This window comes from Zonotrichia leucophrys, chromosome 2, assembly GCF_028769735.1.
Source record: "Zonotrichia leucophrys gambelii isolate GWCS_2022_RI chromosome 2, RI_Zleu_2.0, whole genome shotgun sequence".
NCBI classification, from domain to species: Eukaryota; Metazoa; Chordata; class Aves; order Passeriformes; family Passerellidae; genus Zonotrichia; species Zonotrichia leucophrys.
In genome coordinates, this window is record NC_088171.1 from 76,267,705 (window position 1) to 76,292,877 (window position 25,173).

The 25,173-nt window shown below is 38.4% G+C and overlaps 1 protein-coding gene across 8 annotated transcripts in view; it reads left to right on the forward strand.

Annotated features, from left to right (window-relative positions):
• Positions 1-25,173, forward strand: part of CDH12 (cadherin 12) — a 619,586-nt gene that overhangs the window by 561,557 nt on the left and 32,856 nt on the right. For all 8 annotated transcript variants that reach the window (XM_064705457.1, XM_064705456.1, XM_064705459.1 and 5 more), the window contains 2 exons: positions 7,509-7,696; positions 17,715-17,968. In XM_064705457.1, the coding sequence (XP_064561527.1) occupies positions 7,509-7,696; positions 17,715-17,968 (442 nt within the window). The remainder of the gene's footprint in view (positions 1-7,508; positions 7,697-17,714; positions 17,969-25,173) is intronic.

Sequence of the window (25,173 nt, forward strand, 5' to 3'; positions counted from 1 at the left end):
AGTAAACTATTATAAATATGTACTTGATAATTTCACAATTTCATCTTTAGAAGTAATAATTTTTGGCCTCATCCTGTGCCCTCATCGGGAAGAAAAGTAATATGGAGTTCAGGGGAAAAAAAATGCATGGAATCTACTTAATGAGTGTGTAAAAATAAAGTCTTCACAAGGAGTTTTATGAGTAATACAGATGTTGAGCATGCTTTGTTTAGGTGATTTTAGGTATACAGCTGAGGTTTGACTTGGAGGACTTAAGAATAGAACCTAATTTCCTTAGTCAATGGAGAGAAAAATTATTCTTCCAGTGCAGATGATTTAGAGCACCTTGCTTAGATCCTAAAGTAAATGGTTTGACCATATTCTTAAGAGAGAATGAATTGTAGTAAAAGTTGTGTTATTATATCTTGTGCAAGAGTGATAAAGATAATATGAAAAGGTGCCGGCAAGATATTTAAGAAGCAGGGATGTCAAGCAGAGCATTACAAACTCTATGTCCCATCCTTGAAAAATGTACTTTTTATCATGTTAATGTTTCACATGTATCCTTCAATTTAAATTTTATAGAGGGAACAAGCGTATTGATTTACTTCATGGTGATGGTGTGATCACCGGAATATTACCAACTAACCTACCTGATAAATGTCAATTACATGCTGCCTGGAATTCTGAAAAAGGAAAGACATCTTCTCCTGAAAACTTTTTTCTATCTATAAGACCATGCTACACCTTGATAATTCATTATAACTACTATGTAATTTAGATACAAAATAATTGATTCAAGCTTTTAGACTATACCCTCCAAAAAGTATTTCTCTCACTGGATTTTTTTTTTTTTGGTAGTAATTTCTAATTAGTAGACTGGATATTAGCAGAACAATTCTTCATTGGTTATGATACATTATGAAGCTGATCATGTGGAACTGGTTTTCCACAAAAGCCTTCAGAGTTACAGAAAGCTACACTAACATGTGAATGCACTGGCAAAGCCAAATTTTTCACAAAAAGATGAAGTGATAAAGGTGGCGTCTTTCGTATACAACAATAACATCAGGATTAAAGCAGTTACTGAGGAATTGATTATTTCTCCTCAGCCTGCTGGAACATGGAAACTCCATATTGTCTAGAAGAAACTCTTCTTTATAAACTTGAGGAATTTACAGAACCTAGTATTTTCTTCCCCTCTTGGTAAAACTATGCTACCATACAAAGATGATTTTAAGATCTTTAAAGAAGATTAAGTTATCCTTGCCTCAATATTAGGACACATATGTGAGTGTGCATGGCTCAAAACAACTGCTTCTATAATTATTTCTACATTATGTTGTAAGCAGAGTACTCTCTGTTGCAAAAAGTATTCTTTATGCAACAACCAGCACACTTTGAAGGCAAAAGCTGTGGGCTTGACTATCTTGAGATAGTGAAAATGAACTGGAATTTCCCATTTCCTGAACCCTTGCTCCAACAAGGGTTCATGTCTGTGGAATTACTCTCTGGAGTGCATAGGTCTATTTTTAGAAAGCTATATGACAATAATGCCTTATCAGTAGGAAAAAAAAAAGGCAAATGTTAATACTGAATATTTCAGTATATAAAAATTATACCAGTATAATTAAAATATTTTTTCCTTTGGGAAGGTGGAAGGAAGATAGCGTCAAAAACACAGTCTGCTAACTCACCTCAGGAGGTGATAGAGGGCTGGCTCAGGAGCCAGATAGGGCTGGCTCAGGAGCTGCCAGCTCTGGAGAAGCACCATCATGGGGATAATCCTAAACTAGGGTAGGATCAAGCTCAAAATGTTTTTTCTTTCTGCTCATTTTCCCTTGAAGTACTGGTGACCCTTGAACATACACAATCTCTGGAACATGGGGAGGTGCATTTTTCTAGGTGTGGACTTTGGAATCCACAGAAGAGAACCAGACATTTTTAAGCACGGTTATGTTATATCTAATGAGGCCATAAACCCTTACTCAGAGAAGTGGGTTAAAGACTGTAAGGATCTTTTCCATAACTGGAGTTTTACAAGCCCATCCCAGATCATGTGTGACCTGCATCAGACACACGGTGACACAGCCTGGCTTTTTTTCCCCACACAATGTCCCAGCCCCTCTGCAGGGCACAAAGCCACATCCAGGAAAGGAATGAATGCATCTCACTGCTGTGCTAAAACACATCTCCCTAGTTTTAGGACCATATGCATCAGATGCTGCTATTTATTAGGATTAGCTGTAGCTGATGTAGAAGGTTTTACATATTGAGTGTATGGTTATATATTTATATTATACTTTCCTTTGCCTATTATATTGTAGCTAAAACACCAGTGAGAAAATATGAACTGTTGCCATATGATTTTTCTTAAACAGACATAAATCAGTCTCTTTACAGCCTGGATCAGGATAAAAATTAAAATGCCTTGATAATTTAATTTAAAAAAGTAATATTACAATACACTGTCTGTTGGGTTTGGGTTTTGTTGTTTGGTTTTTGTATTGTTGTTTTCTTTTTTGTAGTTTTTGTTGTTTGTGGAGGTTTTTTGTTGGTTTTTTTTTTCCTTTTTGCTCCTTTTTGCTTGTCTGATTGTTTTGTTTGTTTTATTTTGTGATTTTGTTTGTTTATTTCTATTTTGTTTGTTTTGGTGTTTTGTTTTTCTCCTGAAGAAACATTAAAGATTTAGAAGAAAGAGAGATTAATTATTTTACTCCAGTGTTTTTGCCTTTAAGAATCATGCTATTGTGCTCCACTGCAATGCAATAACTTGGCAACTGCCAGAAAGCTGAAAGAAGTAGAGACAAAGAAAAATCAGGAGAGGATAATCTTGCACAGTACAAGTGTGGAGATAGATTAGGAAAAAACATTCGAATATCATTTACAGCTGTTTGATTGAAGGCCATTATGCATTTAGCTTAAGTCCTTGGAAGCCAACATGGGTTATTTCTTAATGGTTGTTTTGCTGATAAGAAGTAATAATGGTTTTTATGTGCTATTCCTATCCGACCTGAAAAGCTTTCTGGTAAATGATGGTGTAAACTTCAAGAGTGGAGAAACAACAGCAAAAAAACCTCTTTTTACGTTAAAAACAAACAAAAAAGCACTAACATCTTCGTAAGTAAAAATCAAACCCCCAGAACAGATTTTGAGCCTTAAAAACTAAAACTAATCTAATCACGTCAGAGGAACTGTAAATGTGTGCTGCATTTCAGTCAATATGACTGATTACCTGTCACTTACTCAGCTCTTATTTCTTCTCACTGTGTGCTTTGGAACCATCTTTGTTTTAGAAACTCAGAGGCAGTGTGTATGAATTCTTAGCTAACCTCTGCCTCATTTTCCTGAATGATTTTGGGACGAAGCAATTAGCCCTGTCAGTTATTTCAGCTTAAAAGCTTCAACAGCATCATCACTCATTTATTTTTATCATCCTCACTGATGCCACTCAACATGAAAAAAAATTTCCTAACCAAGCAATAAAACAATATTTATTGCTACCAGCTTTCCTTTACATGAAAATATCCTGTCTTGCATGCAATATATGTTACTAAAATCAACAAAGTGAGGAGCTAGTTTCAGAGTCCAGTTTTTACTGCAGTATGAGGAAAATCAGGGCTTTCTCCTTTAGTACATCCCAAAAGACAGGAACAAACTCAGAAAACACATTTAAAAGAGATTTATGCAAGTAGAAGAAAGATTTTTGTTGGCAGAGAAGTCACATCAACAAAATTTGACAGAACTGTTTGAGCAGCATAACCAGCTGCTGCATAAGTTTGTCTGAAGTGCTTGTTCCATCATTCCTGGAAGCTGAAGAGAACAAGGTTTTCAGGACCTTTGGGAGTAAAAGGCTATTACTCAGGCCTGTTTCAATATATCTCTATAGCAAATGGAGGCAGTAGCGTATACAGGCAAAATGGACAATAAAAAGTGAATAATGCTAAACTGTCACAGCAAGTCCACAGCAAGAAGTAATGTCTGCTGGAAACAGAAAAATGAAAATCTACAAAGCTGTCTTTCTATCTCATTTGATGTATAGCATATATTGATCATTTCAAATGTCCTGCCTACAAAGACTGAGCCTTTCTGAGTTCAAGAAGCATTTGGACAACACATTCAGGCACATGGTGTGGCTCTCAGGGACCCCCGTGCAGGGTCAGGAGTTGCAGTCAGTGTTCCTGTTGGGTATCTTCCAGCTCAACATATTTGGTGATTCTAGGATTCTATTATTTGAGGGTGGGGAGGAAGGGAATGAGGCTTTCATGCTATATATTATATTCTGTCAAAGTTTTTCCTGCAAGCTGGCAGCAATATACATGATTTGTTTTCATTTATTTTATTTTGAAAGTAAGTTGTCACAGTAGAACAGTTAACAGCTTCCATGTGCTGTGAAGATAATATCACAGGAGGACAAGGGCACTGTAATTACATACTATGTCTTCAGGAATATGACTCTTGCAAGGTTGAAGACTGCTTCAGAGTTCCAAATTAGTCTGGATGACCCCATCTTTATTGTTGTTGAATTTCTGGAAATGATGAAATGCCAAGTCATTGAAAATAACTGATAAAAACCTAAACAATGAGAAATTAGTAATTTAGTCTTTCTTTGACTCCATCTAAGTCCCATATGCAGTTCAGCCAGGTGCAATATTTTATAGGGAAATGTCTCTTTTAATGAATCTGAGTGATCTTCAGATCACTAAAAAGAGATCAAGCTGTCAAAGATGGAAAAATCTATGATCATACACTCTTCCATTTAATTTTCACTAAAATTGTGGCTGTAAACAGCAATGACTGCAGCAATGATTTCTGTAATCCGATATAAGAGCCTGTAAAAGACTTGGACATCAGGGCTAGGACTATGTTGTGGAAACTTAATATAGGATTCAAGTGCAGATAAAGGCCTTTTGGGTCTCTTTTCTTCATAATTTGCATTGCAGAAACCCATTAATACACGTGTTTGTAAATGGCTTTAAATAATAGGAGGATTTCTGACTGTATCATGAATAGCATGTCAAAATTTTATTCTTTAGTCAGAATCACTGAAGTACATCTGAGACATACCTGAGAATATCTTGTCATGACACCATTTTGTGTCATAATAATCCTTTCCTGCTGTTAGAAGAACACTAAGAACACTTCCTTTAGTATGTTTCTTTGGAAAGAAAATTAGTGAAATGATAATTGCTCAGTCTTTAATAGTTCAGTCAATGGGTAGTACAAACCTATACACTGAGATGTCCAGAAGTAAATGCTGGCACAAGCTGACTTTACTCATGGGGATTTTCTCTAAGAAAAAAGGCAAAATTTTGCCTTCTGGTATACTTTGCATACTGTTGGCCAGAGGGTGGAAGCAAACAGAAAGGATTTTTTCAGATGCAATCAAACAGACAATTATAGAGGTACCATAGCTCAAATTACTAGCTCACAAAACAGTAAGCCTGCTCCTAATCCAGCAGTGCTAATGTCATTTTGTTCCTCACCTGAAAATATTGTGAAGCTGAAAAGCTGCCACAGCATGCATGCATTGTAAGGAGATAACGACAGGGAACATTGTCTGCTGTTTAATTCAGCAGCTGAATGTGAAAGTCATCTGTCCTGCTGTTACATAATATACAGCTTTTCAAAGCCTCATTTTGTGATGTGTGGCTGAACCCCTGCTGGGTGGAAATCTCTGAGACATCCCCCTAATGTGCCTCCCAAGAGTCACAGGAGCCTGTCCTGCTATGCTGTTGAAAAAGAGGTGCAAATTTCCCCCCACACGTCACATGCAGCAGAACCGAGCGGCCACTGCCTATGTTTTCGGAAGGGGCTGCTCTGTGGGAGCTGTGGAACATTGACCCAGGAAAACAAGATGGACCGAGGGAAATAAAATGACGGGGCTAGTTTTGCTGAGAGACAGGATGAAGTGAAACAAACATCCTGGGCTCAAAACCAGCTCCAAATGTAGCCAGCAGTTTTGACAGCAGAGACTGCTGCATGAAGAAAGGTGAACTCTGCCTGCCCACTGTAAACACTGACCATGGAGGTGCTCACTGGCAGCTGAGCAAAGTAACAACTTGTTTTAGATGGATAATGAGATGATTGGCTCTCACAATTAAAAGATAACTATGGTGTGAATATTAATAAAAGCTTTATGGATGTATAGTTATGTTGTTGTAGTTTAGATGTCCTCTGTTCTCCCCATAGTTCCCTTTTCACCCCCTGTGTTGTGACGATCGGACAGCCGGGGTTGTCTAGGACAGGTAGAAAGGAGGCGTGCACATGTGTCCCTTGCATGGGGCACCTGGGAATGGAAAAGCTTAGGGGGTTGCTTAGGGGGTGCAGCATGGCAACACCTGACCTCCAATCAAGCTATAAGAAAGCATTCTCCACCCGTAAATGGCAAAGAAGAGCTGACTGACAGGCCTTAGGGAGGGCCAGGGCTGCAACCCTGAATGCAACCCGCCATGGGTATAAAAGACTGAGCATCCATCTTGAAGATGAACTGGCCATGTGGTATGCACAAGGGGCAGTTCCCAGGGCTGAAGCTTTTTCCTTATGTAGTTCTTTGTTGCATTTTTGTTAAGGTTTAATAAACCTTTTTTAAATTTTCAAAGTGAGCAGTTGTTTCTCACAAACTCCAGCGAGAGGTGCAGCTAAACAAGGAATACAGATACTTCAGGAGCAGTGAAATAGGTCAGGGCACCATGCTACAAGCCCAGGCCTGCTGCTACTGCTGAAATCAAGGCTGCCTCAAAGCACTTTGGACTTTTACATTTAGCTCTATTATGTCTAGCATTTTCCAACATGGTTGTTCACCTGAATGAAACCATTTTCTCCTTACATGTCAGCAGCAATACTTATTTTAAAAGTGTGTAATATTTTTTGTGGTTTGTTTTCATTTTTTTATTATAGCTTGTAGTAAATAATCTGAAAGCAAGAGTGTTCTAAGCTAAAAATTGTTTAGCTCCGAAATTTTTGTAAGAGCACCCTCTGGTGGCTCATGCCTGAACAATACTCTATATCTTCTTCCAAAAGGAGTTGCACACTTATTTATAGTATTGAATTTTAAAGAAATGGATGAAAACTTTTTCCACTGAATTCTTCCTTTCAATCAATGTGAAAGTCATAAATATATTTGCTAAAAAAAACCACCACAAAACAAAATAAAAACAAGAAGAAAAACAAACGGAGGAAAGTGTTTAAAAACATGTACTATCTAATTGTACTACTGTCTGTAAGTACAATTTAATTCAAGAGAGCCAATCACATGTGAAAAGTTAGAGATAGAAATATAGACAGATATCTCAAGAGATATAAATGCTAATGTCTTTACAGGTACAATGGAAAAAATCTAGAATCTAGGGGAAGTCAATAGATAAAACAGGAATATATTTTTCAAAACGTTTGGTGTTTTCATCTCCTCATTTTAATTTGATTACTTAGGTCTTTTTTTTTTCCCCCAGGCTCTATGATTTTAATCAGAAATATCTGTTTTAATTACCAAGAAATCCCAAGAATGACTGTCTACCACTTTGTCACAGGTATCTTCCATTTAAAAGTACCTGAGACCTCTCACGTTGGTTCTGCTATTGGACGGATCAGAGCTGTGGACCCTGATTTTGGGAAAAATGCAGAAATTGAGTACAACATAGTTCCAGGAGATGGAGGAAACTTGTTTGACATCACGACAGATGAGTACACCCAGGAAGGAGTCATTAAACTGAAAAAGGTATGTGGCACCAATGGGTGGATGTGCCTATGACTCAAGTGGTAAAACAGGTAAGGGAATGAAACATTTTGCATTTTTATGCCATAAATAGCTCACAGTAGTAGTGCTACGTAAGTAGTTTATGTCTCTATTTGAATCCACGGTTTTGCACTTCATTTTAAAAGGCACTGCAATTTAGTCTTTCATTTCACATACAGTTAGGTGTGATGTTTCATAAATAATGTCATGGTGAAGAAGTTATTCTAATCTCTGTCCAGAAAGTACAATTTCTCTTGCTTGAGAAGTCTTCTACCTAAAACCATGCAAAAACCATTTTAGTTCAGATCATAGAATGAAAGAGTTATTTTTTATATTACATGGATTGTAATATATTTTGACTTAGAGGCATTTCATTTTGAAAATTTTGACTTTGTGTTTGCTATTTTGGTAATGAATATTATTAAGTACTAAGGTGAACACAGTTTTTATTTAGGGTTGAAGAGTCCCAAATGGCAAATAGCCATGTCCTACTTCCAAACTTGTGATAGTGTTCCAAGTAGCTCGTTATAAGATACTCATGCAGGAAACCACACTACATCTCAGTCACTGATGTTGCTTTAGTACACTAGAATGAGTTCACAATTACTGAATTCATGAATTTCAAAGATGGGAAGGGCACTTTTCATTTAGAATTTATTGATTAAAGCACTCAGTAGGAGAAATTGACACAGGGAGTTTCACATTTTACCAGTTATTATTTTCTGAGCCAGGCATTTACATATACACCAATGATCAACTTGTTCAGTAGAAAGAAATCTGAACCATGGGTCATTTTGGAAGGCACAGTTATGTTTTATAGACAGCTCAGGCTTACTTGTAGGTGTAAATTTTGTAAAAAAACCAAATTATTAGCTGAACACTTTACAAGGGTCTGGGAAGGAAAGAGTTCTGGACATGTGTATTAGGATAAGCTTTAGAAAAAGTGAAGCTTTAATTCTAAGAAAATTTAGAATGCTGGTGCTTAACTTTTCTTGCCTCTGACCATTGATCCATCCTTGCATTATATCCATTCTAATAATGGAAGTCCTGGCTTCAACCTCCTGACCTGGGAAATGGTAAATTATCCATGGATGCATTAAAGAACAAGATGATGTCAAGTCACTGACTCTGATTCTACTTTTAATGACATAAAATGGAAGCCACTATACTCACAGGAAGTAATTTGTCGATGAGATACAAACTCTTTGACCTCTTAACACCCCCCTTCTTCTCTGACTAAAGGTTTGAGTGTTCTGTTTCCTTCTAATGGGAATTTGTAGACTTAGTTTCATTTAAAAACACCCTTCTGGTCACCTTTTTCCCTCCATGCAGATGACTCAAAAATGGGTCCATCTGGAGCTGTCAGGCTGAGCAGCTGCATACTCCTCCATATGCACTGCCAGTTGGAAAATGCAGTAAGTAGGAACTATTAAAAATTAATATTTCATCATCAAGAGCAGATTTTTGATAGAATTCAGTTCTCTTTGTCCTAAGCCTCCTCTGTGCTTCCTTTTTTTTTTTTTTTTCATACACAACAATAGAATATTCCATACTTGTGGTTAAGTGTATTTATTACCCACTGCTGGTTATCCAGGTTGGCAGTGATGATGTTGATAAGAAGGGTGCCAGGGTAATTAAAAAGGAAATTCAAGGTTCTGGGTCGATTGGTTGGTGAAAATCTGCTCAGTTCCTTCTTACTGAAGGAACTGAGCAGAACACTGCCTGAACTTCTGATGAACACTGCAGGAGTGCAGGCAGCACTCTGCTTGATTCTTTCAGTAGCAGAGATGAATGATGAAAGGAACAAGAAAATCCATGCTACCAATAAGTGGTTTAAGCGCTCGTGACATCCACACAATTTTGAGATTTTGATCATAGCATAACTTTTAAAGCACCAGGACTGCTAAAGTCAGATGGACTCATGTTGCACACATCTTTTATAAAAAACCCTTTCTTGGGATTTTTCCTTCTGAGAAGCTGCAGTTTCAGCAACAAAATGTAAATGATGGTTGTCTGCTGCTGTGGAATGCAACAGGTCCACCTGTGATTGGCCCATCTTGGATGTTTACAATTAATGGCCAGTCAAGGACAGAGCTATCTCGGACAGAGTCCGAGAGAGCTACCTTTGTTATCATTCTTTTCTTTTCTATTCTATTCTTAGCTAGCCTTCTGAGGAAACCTTTTCTTCTAATTCTTTTTAGTATAGTTTTAATGTAATAGATATATATCATAAAATAATAAATCAAGCCTTCTGATCATGGAGTCAACATTCTCATTTCTCCCTTCACCTGAAAACCCCTGTGACCACCATCACAGGACTCCATCTATCTAACAAGGGCAAAAGGATTTTAGGCCATGAGCTGACTGATTGAGAAGCCTTTAAACTAGGTGTGAAGGGGGAAGGGGATTCAGAGATAAGCCTAAGGGTGGTAAGCCTGAGTCGAGGGTGAAATCAGCCCAGCTGAAGAGCATGTACACTAATGTTGCACAGGCAAGGAGCTGGAAGCCATGACACAGAAGGAAAGCTATGCCATAGTCACCATCACAGAAACATGATGGGATGAATCACACAACTGGGGTGCTGCAATGGATGGTCACAGGCTTTTCAAAGGGATGGGAGAGGAAGGAGAGGTGGTGGGATGACTCTGTGCATTGGGGAGTCTCTTGACAAGATAGAATTTGAGATCAATGGTGATGAGGTTGAGTGCCTAAGGGTAAGGATCTGGGGGAAAGCCAACAAGGCACACATCCTGGTGGGAGTCTGTTATAGGCCGCCCAACCAGGATGAAGTGGTGGATAAATTATTCTGTGAGCAGCTGGAGGATGTTTGAAGATCACCAGGCAGGGGTGGGGCTCTGCCAGCTCTTCTGCTTACAGATAGAGAAGGGTTGGTGGGAGATGTGGTGGTCAGAGGCCGTCTGGGGTACAGTGATCACAGAGTTTTCAATGTTTGATGAAACAAGGAGGGGTATCAACAAAGCTCCACACTGGACTTCTGGCAGGCAAGCTTCTTCCTCTTCAGGATGCTGATCAGAGAGTACTGTGGGAAACAGCCTTTTAAAACAAAGGGGTCCAGGAAGGAAAGATATACCTCAAGAAAAAAAATCTTGAAGGTGCAGGAGCAGGGCACCCCTATGAGTCAAAAGACAAGCTACAGGATGAGCTACCACTGCGGGGAAAATACCTCAACAAACTGACCTGTCTGGACAGGGACTTTTGAAGAAACTAATGAGAAAAAAGAGGCTTTATAATCTTTGGAAAAGTGGGCAAGCAACTCAGAAAATATTTAAGGATGTTATTAGGGCATGTAGAAAGAAAATTAGAGAGATGAAATAAAAAATAAAATTGACATAACCTGATTTGACCTTGTGAAATTATGCAAATATTTAAGTATGTATTGAAGTCTTTTTAAAAATGAAAGTGGGTAAATGAATAAGACCAACACATTCAATTAAGAATTATAAATATTAAACAGTGAAAGGCACTAATAAAAAGTGCTATATGCTTTAAAAAACAGGTTCACAATTTCTTCTTTATCATAGCATATTCTGTAAGCATGTGCTGTAAGTGCTGCAGTAATTCAGTGCTGAGCCATTTCAAAACCATTTATAAAATTTGCTTTTATTTTCCCTGAAAAATTTCTTGCAGGCAGAAACTGTCCATCACTGCACAGATGCTTTTTGGTCTGTTATTATACAGAAAAACATTGAGAGATTTCTATATCGAAATTGATAAAAATGAAGCCTTCCTGGACTACCTTTATTTTTGGTGGAAAATACATTTGATGAGAAAAAAATTGCACACAGTAAACTGTTCCTTTTAGCACACTAAGTGTTGACAGATGCAGAAGGCCATTCTCTGCTTCAGGGGTGCCATCTCTGCTTTGGAAATTGGTAAGAACAGCTACAGCTAGACAAGTTGCAGATCTTAGATAATCTGTTTTGGTTGCTTGGTTTTTTTGTTGGTTTTTTTTTTTTTTGTGCCATGATCCTATATAAGTCTGATTGCTACTACTCTTGTGCTAATTACATGTATTAAAAATGAAATGGCTTTTCTTATATTCTGCTAAATAAACCATCCAAATGCCATCTAGCACCACTGTGTGGTTAGTACTGTAATTTTTTTTCTCTCAAAATAAAAGATAAAGGAAAATAATATCCCTTAAAAAAAAGGGAGGGAAACTTGGCTTAAGGGTAGTGCTGTATACAGTTCTCTGTAGAGAATCAGAAATATTTCTATGTTAGGAATAGAATTATCATTCCCTCCCTTGTCTACTATTGTTTAAAAAAGTGTTTACTGCATTTGGTATTTAAATAGCATCTTCTATTGTACCTGAATCTTTAGCAAACTGCAGTGGGTATAAGCTATAAGAAACATGGTGACAGAAGGGGCCATCTCCTTCATGCCAGAGTATAGTGACCTCAGATGCATCAGTTCCAGGCAAGGGGCTGATTTTGAAATCTTTAATGAACAGGCACAACAGTAAAGGAAAATAGAAGGTTCCAACCTTCTCTGAAAAGTTGTCACTAAATTTATTAAACCAAGGATGAGTTTATACAATAACCCCATTTTTGTGCAGAAGACTTTTAATTAGCTCAGCATGTGCTAATCCAGAAACTGAGTGGGGTTCAGGCACTGAACTTGTTATGCTTGAAGACATTGCTTTATTAATTTGTGCAGTGTTTCATTGAAACCTTGGAAAACAACTCTTTCTAAGCTCCACCTGTTGCGATCTTACACTGCTCCATTACACTCGGTGAACTTCTCCACATGGTTCAGTGGAAATTCAGGGGACAAACACATCTTGTTTTCTGTAAGTTGTGCACCATGACTGAAACTTACTGATCAGATGGCAAAGCTGTGGCCATGAAATCTCAGCATGGCATAGCATTGCACAGTGAGAAACAGTAACTTTATAGATGATAAAATAGAAGAGATTGTGAGACAATGAACAGAACCAGAAGCTGCAGGAAAGTATTCGGAGTGTGTGCTTGCTTTTAACCTCAGAAGGCACTTTTCAGAAGCCTTTAATGCAGTCAGTAAATAGTGCTTTGACTGTGGGCTAAGTTCAGTTGTGTTGCCCATGGGACAGCCCAAGTACAAAGCTCTGGGATGTTGCTGTAATGTAAGAGCAGTCTGAGTGCACCTGTGCCACACAAGAGTGAGCATAAGGCAGACTCCCAATGTCCTTCAGTGAGAACTGTGTTAAAGCTGCTCCTTGTTTTGCTACCAAAACTGTACAGATTTCTCATCACACACCACCCCACCCATTCTTTCTCCAAAGGCAGGGAATTTCCTCTGCAAGTGTGAGCACAGGCACTGTCTGCCTGTAATCATAACTCATGGGTTTGTGGGAGTGCAAATAGTGGTTGTGCATTTTGAGGACGAAGAGCAAGTGGTATTACGTCCTTTAGTACAGGCAGAAATTAGTGAGCTGTGTGCAGATACAGTCACAAAGAACAACAGGAAAAGTAAGGAAGAGGAGACCTTTGGTCTTCATAGTTTGTGGATAGAGCTGGTTGGTTTGGTTTCCCCTAGAAAAACAACACCTTCAAAAATGCGTGAGACAATTGAAAGCAGCAAACAACTGAACTCCTGACACTGGTCAGCTTCTCCCCTTCTCCAGATACAAATCACACATATATTTTGTCCACTTGCCATCAAATCTCAAAATACTCACTACAGATATCAGTTTTTACTGTGCTTTCTCAACTCTAACTAATGAATGCTCCTGGTTGATCTAGAGCCTACTTTACAAACCTGCTCTGTAATACCACTTGTTTCCTTATGCTATTTAGAATCCAGTGTAGAAATCCAGTTACTGAAATTTAACTGGTCATCCAGAAGTTGTGTCAATGCACGGCAAATTGCCTTATGCCAATATTTAACAAAATGCGTAGGTGCTCAACCCATTCGAAGGGGAAATTGTTTCCAGCTTTTGAGGGCAGCACATATGACCCAGAGCTATTCTGCAGTTGCCCAATGCTAGTATGAAGTCAAGCCTAAGTTATTATGCACTTCCTGTCAACCCAGTCCTACTACCCATAACTATCCATATGTCCTGGGGCTTAAAATCTCATCCCAAAATACAGCTTTTCCATCATTGTAGGTGAAAGTATCTATCAGAAATAATACTCTCTTATGTGAGAGAGTATTTCTTATGAGTGGAAATCTATGTATAAAAAGCAGAAATTTCTGGAGTTTCCAGTCCTGTCACTTTGTGAAGCAGAACAAACTGACAGGGTAATTCTTTTTTCCCCCATTGTTGTGCTTATCATTAGAATTCATTATATCTTTTGGACCATTTTTTTCCTTTCAGTTCTTTAATTATTTCTCTCTTTCCCACTATAGCAAGCATTTCTTAACTTCTGCCTTGAATGTAGAAAACAGCAATATTTCAAAATATGTTTATTTCTAATACAGACCTGTTTTTGTGCTGTCCTAGTCATACTAAATAAGTCCATTCATGGTGCTTACAGAGTTGCAAGGTAAAGTGATTTGTCAGTATGTATTTGATTTGGGGATTTGTAGAATGGCTTTGCTGTGCACAGGTGTGTATATGCTGATAGCACTTTACTAGGCAACTATATAGAACAGCTTGTAACCTCAACATAGGAAAAAGCAGATGAGGACAAGTTGAGGGGGCCCAATACATCTGTTCTGTCAGTGGTACATAGGATATCAATTAGAAATACTCCAGTTATTGAACAGTTCACAGTTAATAAGGCATCACCTTACTATTGGCAAAAATACTGTTTTCTGCACCAAAAAAAAAGACAAAACAAAAGCCTTATTCAAATTTACCTTCTGCATGTAATTACTTTTATAGGAGAAATAAATATTTCTCTTGCTTATTAAAAAAATATATTAAGTAATTTCATTAAAATCTGATTAATTAAAAAAATATTTTAAGAACCTTACAGGACTGGTTTGGAGTTTTTTGTATCATTCAAGAATTCTACTGTGTTTTTTTCCTTAGCAGCATTCCAGATTCAAAATAAAAGTGGAACTGAGCACTCTTAGACAGCTATTATATAACAGTAAAACACAGTGATGGGATTGGTTTTTTGTTTGTTTGTTGGGTTTGTTTGGTTTAGTTTTTTGATTTAGTAACAAAAACAGGTATTGTGTGGACCACTCATTTACTTGACAGATTTTAGTGATATCTACTAAAAATTAAAAATATAATAAAATGCTTTTTATACATGCTTTAAACCAAAAATCAAAAAAATCCAAAAAGTTTTGCCTGAGACCTATGCAGACATTCAATTCTACTGTTTTCAGACAGACTCTGGACAATTCAGAGCAATGCCTAAATCTTAAACTGTCAGTGCTATCTATATGACTCAACTGTTCAAATATGGGAAAACCAGACCTGATCAGGAGGTTGTAGCATGCAATCCCCATACACGCAAGACAATAAAACTGTACTTTTGTTACATGATATATGTTCATAAAGTATTTTTCTATTTAAGTCCTAGGTTTACCACTTGCAACATTTCCCAACTCTCCATACATTTCAGCTGCGGTTTAGCCTCACTTACGCAAAAGGTTAATTTCTGCTATTTTGTGGGAGTCTGTCACTGATTTCCTTCTCTCATGATGGCTCATAACTTCCAGCCTGTCTCTTCTTATTTTGACTGCCATCTGTGCTTTGCACTGGCTGCATAACCTCTAACTATATTTATCATCAGACCCATAGAAGGACAGAAAGAGAGGAAGAGTTCCTCTGAGGTTTCAGTGGAAAAACATTATCCCTTCTTGGGATCACACTGTCTTTTTAAAAATATACATTAGTATTTCCCCATAATGCTGGGGGGTAGAAAAATAATGCAGCCATTTTCCCACTCCCTGGGTACGTGTGCAGTGAAATATGCCAGTCTGAACATACCAATGGACAGAACTGTTTGAAATCTTCCTGCTTTCTGCTCCCCTTGCACCATGAAATGTTGTGACTGGGCACTGGCCATGCACCATGATCTGGTATAAGTGTTTGAAGAGTAATTTGGTGAAAGACAGCCTGCAAAGACTGCATGAATTATGGCTCTTTCCATTAATAAATTTCTTTGCAAATATACTGATGTATTACAGGAGCCAATCTGAAAAGTTTTAGTACAAGTTTTGTGGTATGAAAGAATTACTACCTATGTGGGAGCTTAGATTTCTTACTTTCTTTGTCTTAATAATTTATTTCTAATTTAACCCCTGACTTTTTCTTCTCCAGACTAAGTCCTTAAACTTCATATTTCTCTTCTTATGTTTTTTTGAAAATGTGTTACCAATTGATATAAATATTTGGAGAAGAGTTGTCTTGGTTTTGGTTTTTGTTTTTTTGGGGTGTTTTTTTTGGGTAAAATTATTTTGGCAATGCATAACAGGTGTGTACAAGTAGTATAGAAAATGAAATATATTGTGGCAGTTATTTGGAAAATGGACCAACTTGTCTGTTTTTAGTGAAGGCAACATCTTAGGGTTTCACCACTGGGACATGAGATCTACCAGACTTAATTTTGTCTGTTTCTTCTCAGGCTCAGTTTCTTCTTCTTTCTGTCGGTCCAGACACAAAGGTACAGCACATACTGGCTTTTCTGGTAATTTTGTCTGTAGGAGGATGGTTGTGTTTGGTAGTGAATTACTTTCAACTGTGATTATTTCTATGGCATTAAAATTTATATGGATAATTTTAAGTCCCCAGCTCAGAGAAAAAAAAAAAAGACATAGCATCTAGTCTATTTAAATGACAAAATCTTTTATAAGGATTTATAATCATTATGGTTCAGCTAATGCAAGTCAAGGTAACTCAATTGATTTTAATGGAGCTATTTCAATTTACACCAGTCATCTGGCCAATTATGTCCTCTTGTGACAAGGACAGAAAACTGAAGAATTTAAATCTATCCTGGCTGTGACAACTGTCTGAAAACACTGGGGGAAAAAAAAAACAAACATTGAAATATTTTTGTTATACACATGTGAACGTGTTCTTTTTTTGTTCATTCCCGATAGCAAATTTCCAGCTTAACAGCTATAGGCAGAAACCACTAGGTGCCAGTGTTACCCAGACATCGGGAAAAGGCTTTGTTAGAAACGTTAAAAACAACATGAAAGCCAATGCAGATAAACCCTTTAAATGAAAATAAAGCTTCTGCATCTTTTCAACTAAATAAGACTGTATTGAGGGTTTTGAGATGATTGCTTTTCTAGAAGGAAAGGCACTAAATTGATATGCGTTGACAGAAACCCACATCAAAACAACCTTATTTTGCAGGATACATTCTGTCAAAACCCCACAAACCACACAAAAGCTGCTGTGTCATCTTCAAGACTTTATGAATTACACCTAGGATCATAAGACAGAGCCAAAGTCTGCATTTTGCAAAGTACATGCAGATCAAACATATGGCATGAATAGCAGTTCACTGCTATGATCGACATTTTACAAGAAAACTTCTTTCAGATCAAATTAGAATTCACATTCCAAGTTGTACCTGAAGTTTGGTTTGACTCATTAGTATATATCAAAGTTTTCATTTGGGCTCATCTTCATCATCGTCATGGTCTTCTGAAAGCCTTTCCTGCTAAAAAAAACCCAGGAAGTCTTCTATTTAAGGTGCTGGATCCACTAGAGACAGCTGATTGCCGGTGCATGGGAGCTGCAAATGCAAATCTCTGACTAACCTTCACTCAGCTCATTTGCAAGAGATGAATCTCACTCATTTAACTTCAGACATCTACACTGTAACTGTTTACATCCATGCCAGTCATCCTGATTTTTTGATGTAGAGAAGCAGTAATTTCCTGACTGTGATTCATCTGGCCTATTTCAAAATTCACCTTAGCATAAGATGAACTTCAAAACAAACTTAAATGATTGATTAGCTCAGGAGATGAATTTTACACAAAAGGCATCTTAAGTTTTGTCAGATTAATCCAACCAAAGTGATTTTGCAATGCCTAATTTTTAGTCAAATCTAATGTTTTGCTTTTGTTCTTTCTACAGCCATTGGACTTTGAAACAAAGAAGGCATACACCTTTAAAGTGGAGGCCTCCAATCTCCATCTTGACCATCGATTTCACTCAGTGGGTCCATTCAAAGATACTGCCACCGTGAAGATAAATGTGTTGGACATGGATGAGCCTCCAGTGTTCAGCAAGCCCGTGTACACAATGGAAGTCTATGAGGACACACCTGTGGGGACCATTATAGGTGCAGTGACAGCACAAGACCTCGATGCTGGCAGCAGCTCAGTTAGGTAAGAGAGCTTTTCCTCCTTTAGCAACTCTCTGACAACCCAAAGTGCTGCTGACAGTTGGATGCACTGGCAAAGAACTTAGTATGAAGATATAAAATATACCTAGTCTGTCACTGTAACAGGTAACTGGTGCTCTGAACAAAATATTGGAAGGAGGCGCTCGTTTGGGTGAATTATCATAAAGTGCTCACAGCTTCTTATCATACTGATCATGTAAGGTAGCACACACTGACGTGACTTGAGAGATGCTGTGCTAAGACTGAGGAATAGCATGGTGCCCAGGTGTCCCAACCCACTGGTAGAGGATGTGATATTTGCTATAAATTGTCCTTCAGTCTGAACAAGGACACATGTCAGGGAGCTGTCATGATATTATTGTACCATCACTATAAATCTGACTCACAAGGTGTTGGCTAACAAGCCCTTAAATTCTTAAATGTTCTTCCACAAGAGTGGTGACCCTTAATTTTGAACGATATGCTTCAATAGGTTCTCAACTCCCATAACAAGCTCCTCAAAATGTGCTGGAGGATGCCACAACACACCTCCAGAGAGACTGAGGGGGGCCAATCCCTGACTTTTATAGTTAACCTGGTGCACACCTCTTATGTAAAGTGGATTTTTCACACTGTTTTGTTGGCACATGCACAGCCAGCATTTCTGCACGAAATGAGTTGGCAGGTGGAAGCTGTGAATGAGCCTCAAGGTGGAGCAGGAAGTTGGCTGAGAACAGCTCAGCCCCACCTCTGCAGGATCCTCTCCTCTGATCACACCTTTCCTGTAGCAATGCTCAGAAAGTTTGAGACAAAATGTGCTTAGGTCTGGTCCTCAACACTGGGTCTTCCACAAATATATCTCTAAAGTACAGTAGTGAGAAAGAAGGTTTTGCTTCTATGTCTGTATGAGTTAGAACCCAATGGGTGACAGAACTGCCCCTTTCACCACTTACTCTCTACATATTGCAAAGAACAAATGCTCTCATAAACAATCATACCATGTGTCTTGGCTGAGGCTATGGGGACATGATTGTGACCAACATGGCTGTGTTCAGCACAAGGAAATTCCTGCCAGGCAAGCCTCTCATTTATTGCTATAGCTTATTTTAATGAAATAAAAAGGAGAGGGGATCTGGTATACAAATGTAATATATTGATTTTGAGAACCTATTTACAGCCACATTAAAAAGATTAAAGTGAACCAGAGTCATAAAGAAGCTCCTTAAAGCTTAGACACAGTCTAAGATGCAGGCAGTTGTTAACACATACTTCCAGTACCAATTTTTGACTTCAGGAAACATTTTTATCCCCAGATTTTCCTAAGAAATATTAAAGACATAGTGCATGTTATCAGTCTTTAAATATAAATGTTTATCAAATGGGACTTTGACAGAACAGGAAAATGCCACTAGTGTCTACTGAGTACATGTATTTTCATGCATATTTGATTACAAATTGAATTTGGACTTTTTAAATCCATGTTTAATAATTATGTGTAATTTGGCTCAGTACTTATACTCTCAAAATATACAATAAGCTTGTTAGTGGTAATCATATGCAAACATTTAACATATAACAGTGACTGTTTAGCTCCTGCTTTGTCAAGTCACTGTTAATTTTTGCCTAAAACTATTACTATTGCTGTTTGTTTCACTTTTTTTTAATATAATCTTCATTTTTTTTAAATATAGAAATGCATTTGTCTTTGAGTCTGTGACACATTCCTTCTCTGACAAAGGATCAAAACCTTCACTAATAAAGACTCAAGTCTGAACATTTTTCCCTGGTGGTAGCCTATGAAAATATCCCCAGTGATGTCAATATTCTGTTTAAAACCATACTCTCTTGCAACCAGATAGAAAGCCTTTAATCACATTCTTGAGCAGTTTTTCATATGACAGTGGAATCATTTGGATGTATAACCACTCTTCAGTGAGAGTTTTTTGTTTCACAAATGCTCCTAGGAGACTCAAGTGCTTTTTACTCATTCTGTATTTGCAACTACACAAGAAAAATAATCGTCTCTCAATGGTTTGTCCACGCACTGTGTTCACTGGAATATTGAATCCTAAGCCATTTTATAATATCCATGTCTATGTTTTTTAACCTTGAACTCACTACTTAAGTGTCCAAATGCCCATCTACATTAATACATTAAGGTAATACCCCTACATTTTATGCTCTTCCTGGTGACCCCTTACACTCACAAGCTGCGTAAGTCTTCCCAGGGTCAGGTTTATGAGTGGATTCAGCTGGTTCATGCCCACAGAAAAACATGAACTGTGTCCCAGAATGTTCTGGTGTTGTTCAGTAGTGTGACTTTTGGGCACCTGTGCATCTATGTGAGTTATGTTCAGGGTCATATCTTCTACCTGTGCAGTGATGTCCTGCCCCAGTGCAGCAGCCCAGATGGGTTTGCCTCTGTGTTGCCAGTTAGTCTTCTTCCATTGCTGCAGCCACCACCTCAGGACATTGGACACCATCCAGGTGTCAGTGTAGAGATAGAATACAGGCCATGTTCAGAAATCTCTAGGGCTAGTTGGATGGCTTTCACTTCTGCAAAGAGTCCCTTCTTCTCCCTCAGCAGTCATTGTGTAGGATTCCACACAGCAGCTTTCCACCTCCAATGGTTTCCTACCATGCAGAAAGATCCAGCAGTAAATAGAGCATGGCCTCTTTTGTTTTGGGACAACTTGTTATATGATGGTGCTTCTTGGACACTTTGAGCCACCTTCCTCCATATGGTCATTGTGCAAAGGATATCCTCTGGATCTTTAGGGACTGTCTTGGGGTGATTTTATAATGATTCTTTATTTCATAATTGTCTGCTTATGCCCAGTAACAGCTGGGGGTTTTTTTAATTTGCTTCTTTTTTTCCTTGCACTGTTTCTGCTTTTTTTTCCTCTTTTTTCCTTTTTTTTTCCTTTTTTTTCTGGCCCACATGGGGAGCTGGTGGGGAGGCCTCCCCAGACTTGAGACCTCAAAGTAGCTAAACCAACAGGAGAAAGGACACTTAAACCCACCAGCTTCTCCTTCTGCAAGGAAGAGACTAATATCAGAAAGATTCCAATCTATCCTGCCTAAGTAGCTACGCAAACTCTTGTTCCTCCCCTTCCCTGATACCATCTTTGCTTCACGGCTATGCTGTCTCATGGGAGTTTGGGGTCAAGTTTTTGAAATTTCACTATCTAGCATTTATCCAGTCCTTTTCTGTGCCTTGCAGGCACTCTTTTGGTTTTTTTCTTTGTAAATAAACTGTTTCGGATTTTTTTTCACTTTGACCCACTAGGATTTATTTCTCTCATTGGCAAGCAGGATTATCAAAGTCCTTTTCTTTAGAGAAAACGCTCATTCCAGGGCATTTTATCCTAAATTTTGTCCCTAAACCTAGACAAGGACATTATCACTTTTTACTGCACTATAAAGCACTTCCAGGACTTCTAATTCTCTCAAGTACTGGATACCTACATCTGTAGTGATCCACCTTCCTGGGGAATTCACAAGGTCTTCCTTAAATGGATTTCATGCCCTCATGCTTTAGAGGGGCCATCTCTAGAGACTACAAATTGCTCCTTCTTTTCCAATTCCTCCTTCAATTTCCCCATCTCTAGCAAGGGATTTTTGCTTTTGTGGCCTCATGACCTTCTAATTGTTGACTGTCAGCCTTGTTATCCCAGCATCACCTGGCTGGCGACTGTAGTCTTTCCACAAGTCTCAAAGTTCTGATGAGGTCAAGGAACAGGTAACTTCAGGTTCCTATTTGATTTGTCTCGCTCCTTCAAATTTATTTCTTGAATGACCAGCTTTTTCATCTGACCTCTCCTCTCCTGATTGTCCTCCTTCTCCTCCCCCTTCTTTTCCTCTTCCTCCCTTTCTTATCAATTATATGGACCTGTAGCTTCCCTCATCTGTTATTTTGTTTTCACTACTGGTGCAAGCACTGTAGTGGCTGTGGTTTGAGTCCCTGTGTCAGCCGTAGTGTCCTCAAATGCAGTTTGGGTTCCTGCCTCAACTACAGACCTCTGTGAGGACTGAACAGTGGCACAGCACGCACAGGTCCAGCCCCAGCACAGGGCAGGGAGCTGCTGGCTTTCACTGGGGTGGGCAAGGCACCCTTCCATCACTGATGGGTCACTTTGCCAGGGTTGGGCACGTGTTCAGGTGTAAAGTCACAGGCAACTGGAGGTAATAACCACCCTAGGAACCTGTCCAAATTCTTCCACACACCATACCACCCAGGAACTGGATGCCTCAGGGCACATTTCAATGTCTCCATACTTAAAGTTTGTTTTCTCTAACACCAGGATGACATCAGATTCCACAAATCCCATAGTGGGCCAATAGTATTCCTTAATACTATTAACAGTATTAAGCAGCTTAAATAAGGATGAGCAATGTCCATGGGAGCCTGTATTATAAACCCATTCACATCAGTTTTGGGCAGGGAGAGGGAGATGTATTTCCTCATCATCCACAGAAGATAGCTCCCCCTGCATAACAAGGCTACCATGTCAGGGCAAAGCACAGAGCTATTGCTTGTCTTAACACATTCCCAGCAAACTCAGCAAAACAGAGAGATAAGGAGCACAGCTGACAAACCCCATGTCTGTCCCACAAAGGAACTTGCTACTAGATAGCTGCTCTTACTATGGTACGCAATATGGATAGATAGATAGATAGATAGATAGATAGATAGATAGATAGATAGATAGATATAGATAGATAGATGATAGACAGACAATCAGACAGTCAGAGAGAGAGAGAGATAGAACTGCCTTTGTATCTCTTGGTGGGCACTAGAAAGCTGTGGTGGGTTGACCTTGGAGACATGCCACGTGCCCACCAAGCCACTTTATCACTCCCCTTCCAGCTGGACGGGGAACGAAAATAAGATGGATAAGGCAGTTTACTAAGGCAAAGAATGGAGCTTTGTGCATGCATAAGTGAAGAGGAAAAAAAAAGGTTTATTCTCCACTTCCCATCAGCAAGGGGTGTTCAGCAACTTCCCAGGATGCAGGACTTCAACACACATAGTGGTTTCTCTGGAAGGCAAAGATATTTACAATAACAAATGCTCCTCCTTTCCTTAGCTTTTATATCTGGGCTGATGTTATACAATATGGGCTATCCCTTTTGTTAATTTAATTGGCATAGTTGTGTCCCCTCCCAGGATTTTGGGAAATGTTGGAGACACTGAGTGGATGCTGTACCATAGCTGTTCAACAGCAGACAAAACACTGGTGTGTTATCAACACTTTTCTAGGTACCAATGCAGAGCAAACACTGTGAAGTCTGCTATTAGAAAATGAATTCCATCTCAACCAGACCCAATACACCAATGTATAAGTATTCAACATTCTGTAAGTTTTATATGCTCTAAATGAAAAACAAGAAAACAAACAACAAAAACAAGACCATAATTTAGAAAAGTGTGAGTTTGAAGGTGCTAAATGTGTTTGCAAGTCCTTATTGTATCTTAACCAATAACCTTATTGTATCTTATTGTATCCTTTTTTATCTTAACCTCTGTAAGCTGCTTAAAATCTAGATGAAATCATAGATCTAAAGAATGACTTCATAAATTTCATCATATTGCAAAAGAGTCCGAGAAACTTCTGAGTAAATATGCACTCTAAACAAATGGGGAAAAGCAAGTCATGCTCTTTGAAGACACAGCCATACAAAGTACCAGATAGTACTGGTAGTACTACAACTACCAGTTGTAGTTTCTCTACAGATTCATTCATTTTCTGTAAAATGTTTTTCTGGAATGGTTTGCCCATTAAGAAGTCCGTAACAGAAAAAAGAAATAGTCAACATTCTGTCAAACAATAAAGACTGGGATAAAATCTGCACTGCATGCAACAGAAGGCAAAACTCCAGAGAGCAATGCAAGCTAGAGCAGCTCACATGAAAAGAAACAATATTTGTTCCAGCAACTAAATCCATGTTATCAGACAAAAATTTTATATCTGCTGTGTTAGACACATCAGGAAGGGGGAGATAATGACTAAGAATGAAAACTGGATTCAGCTGTTAAAGAAAATATTTTGCTGGAGGACATTGCAAATGGCGAGGGTTATACTATTTTTCTCTTTTCTTCTGTTACTGGTATCAAAATTTCAGACAAGTCAGAAGCCTTAAAGGTTTGTTTTGTAGGAAGGTACTTGCTAGAGATGTTGGAGTTCAAGGGCACAGCATACACTTAGAAATGAACAGGAAATTAAGCACCAGGAGAAAAAGAGCTGCAGGTATTCAACACCTGCAAGGGTGACTGGCTTTGCAGCTGTTTTGGAACATTACCCCAGTGCACCTAATTTTCAAACTGTGTTAAATCTGGAGCTTATGTGTCTCAAGTGATCTGTTTGTCTATTCCCATTTCATCCATAGTGCTTCAAGAAACATGTTAAGGTGAAGACCTATTACATTTTGGCCATTAAAAATCCCAAAACACTTGCAAAAACAACTCTGATCTCATTTTCTTCTCAGACTCCTCTAGTTTATGACAGTTTGAAGATGACTGGGACGAAAAAAAAAGCTGCTGTCCGGTAGTATGTTGCAAGGTCTGTAATTTGTAACTATGAAAGTTTTTAATAAAAATCCTTGTACTTCTGGAGCAAGAGATTTTAGGACTTTCTAAAAGTTGCTGTTTTATGTGTCCATACAGCATGAATGTTATAGACAAAGCTGTCTAAATAACAAGAAAGCAGAAATGGAGGGCAAGACTGAATTACGTGCAGTACCTCCTAGTGAGCTCTGTCTAACAGTGTGTGATAAGTTCAACAACTTTGAACTGACACATCCGAAGTTGTCAGATTTCCATGAAGATGATCTTCCGGCATAAAGTATAACGGGATTATTGTCCCTGATGTGAATCCCAGACAACTCTAATTAACAATGGGTTTCATATTCTGTGCCAAAACACTGTCCTTCAGGTCTTCTCTGCTTGACTCAGGAGTTTTGCCATATGAACCAAAAGAACCAATCAAAGCAGGAAAGCTGCATCTTCTTGACTAAGTCCAGAGTCATGAAACTGAAATTTTAAAGTAAAAAGTCATGTGTACTATCCATAGGTCAGTCCTGTCCTCAGTATCTAGGGGATAAAACTGTATTCCCTGCATCTGCTTTCAAAGGAAAACCTTTTTTTTTTTTTAACTAGTTCACAATAGACTTTTATTAATAGTTTCTGTGTTCCTAGAAAAAATACTT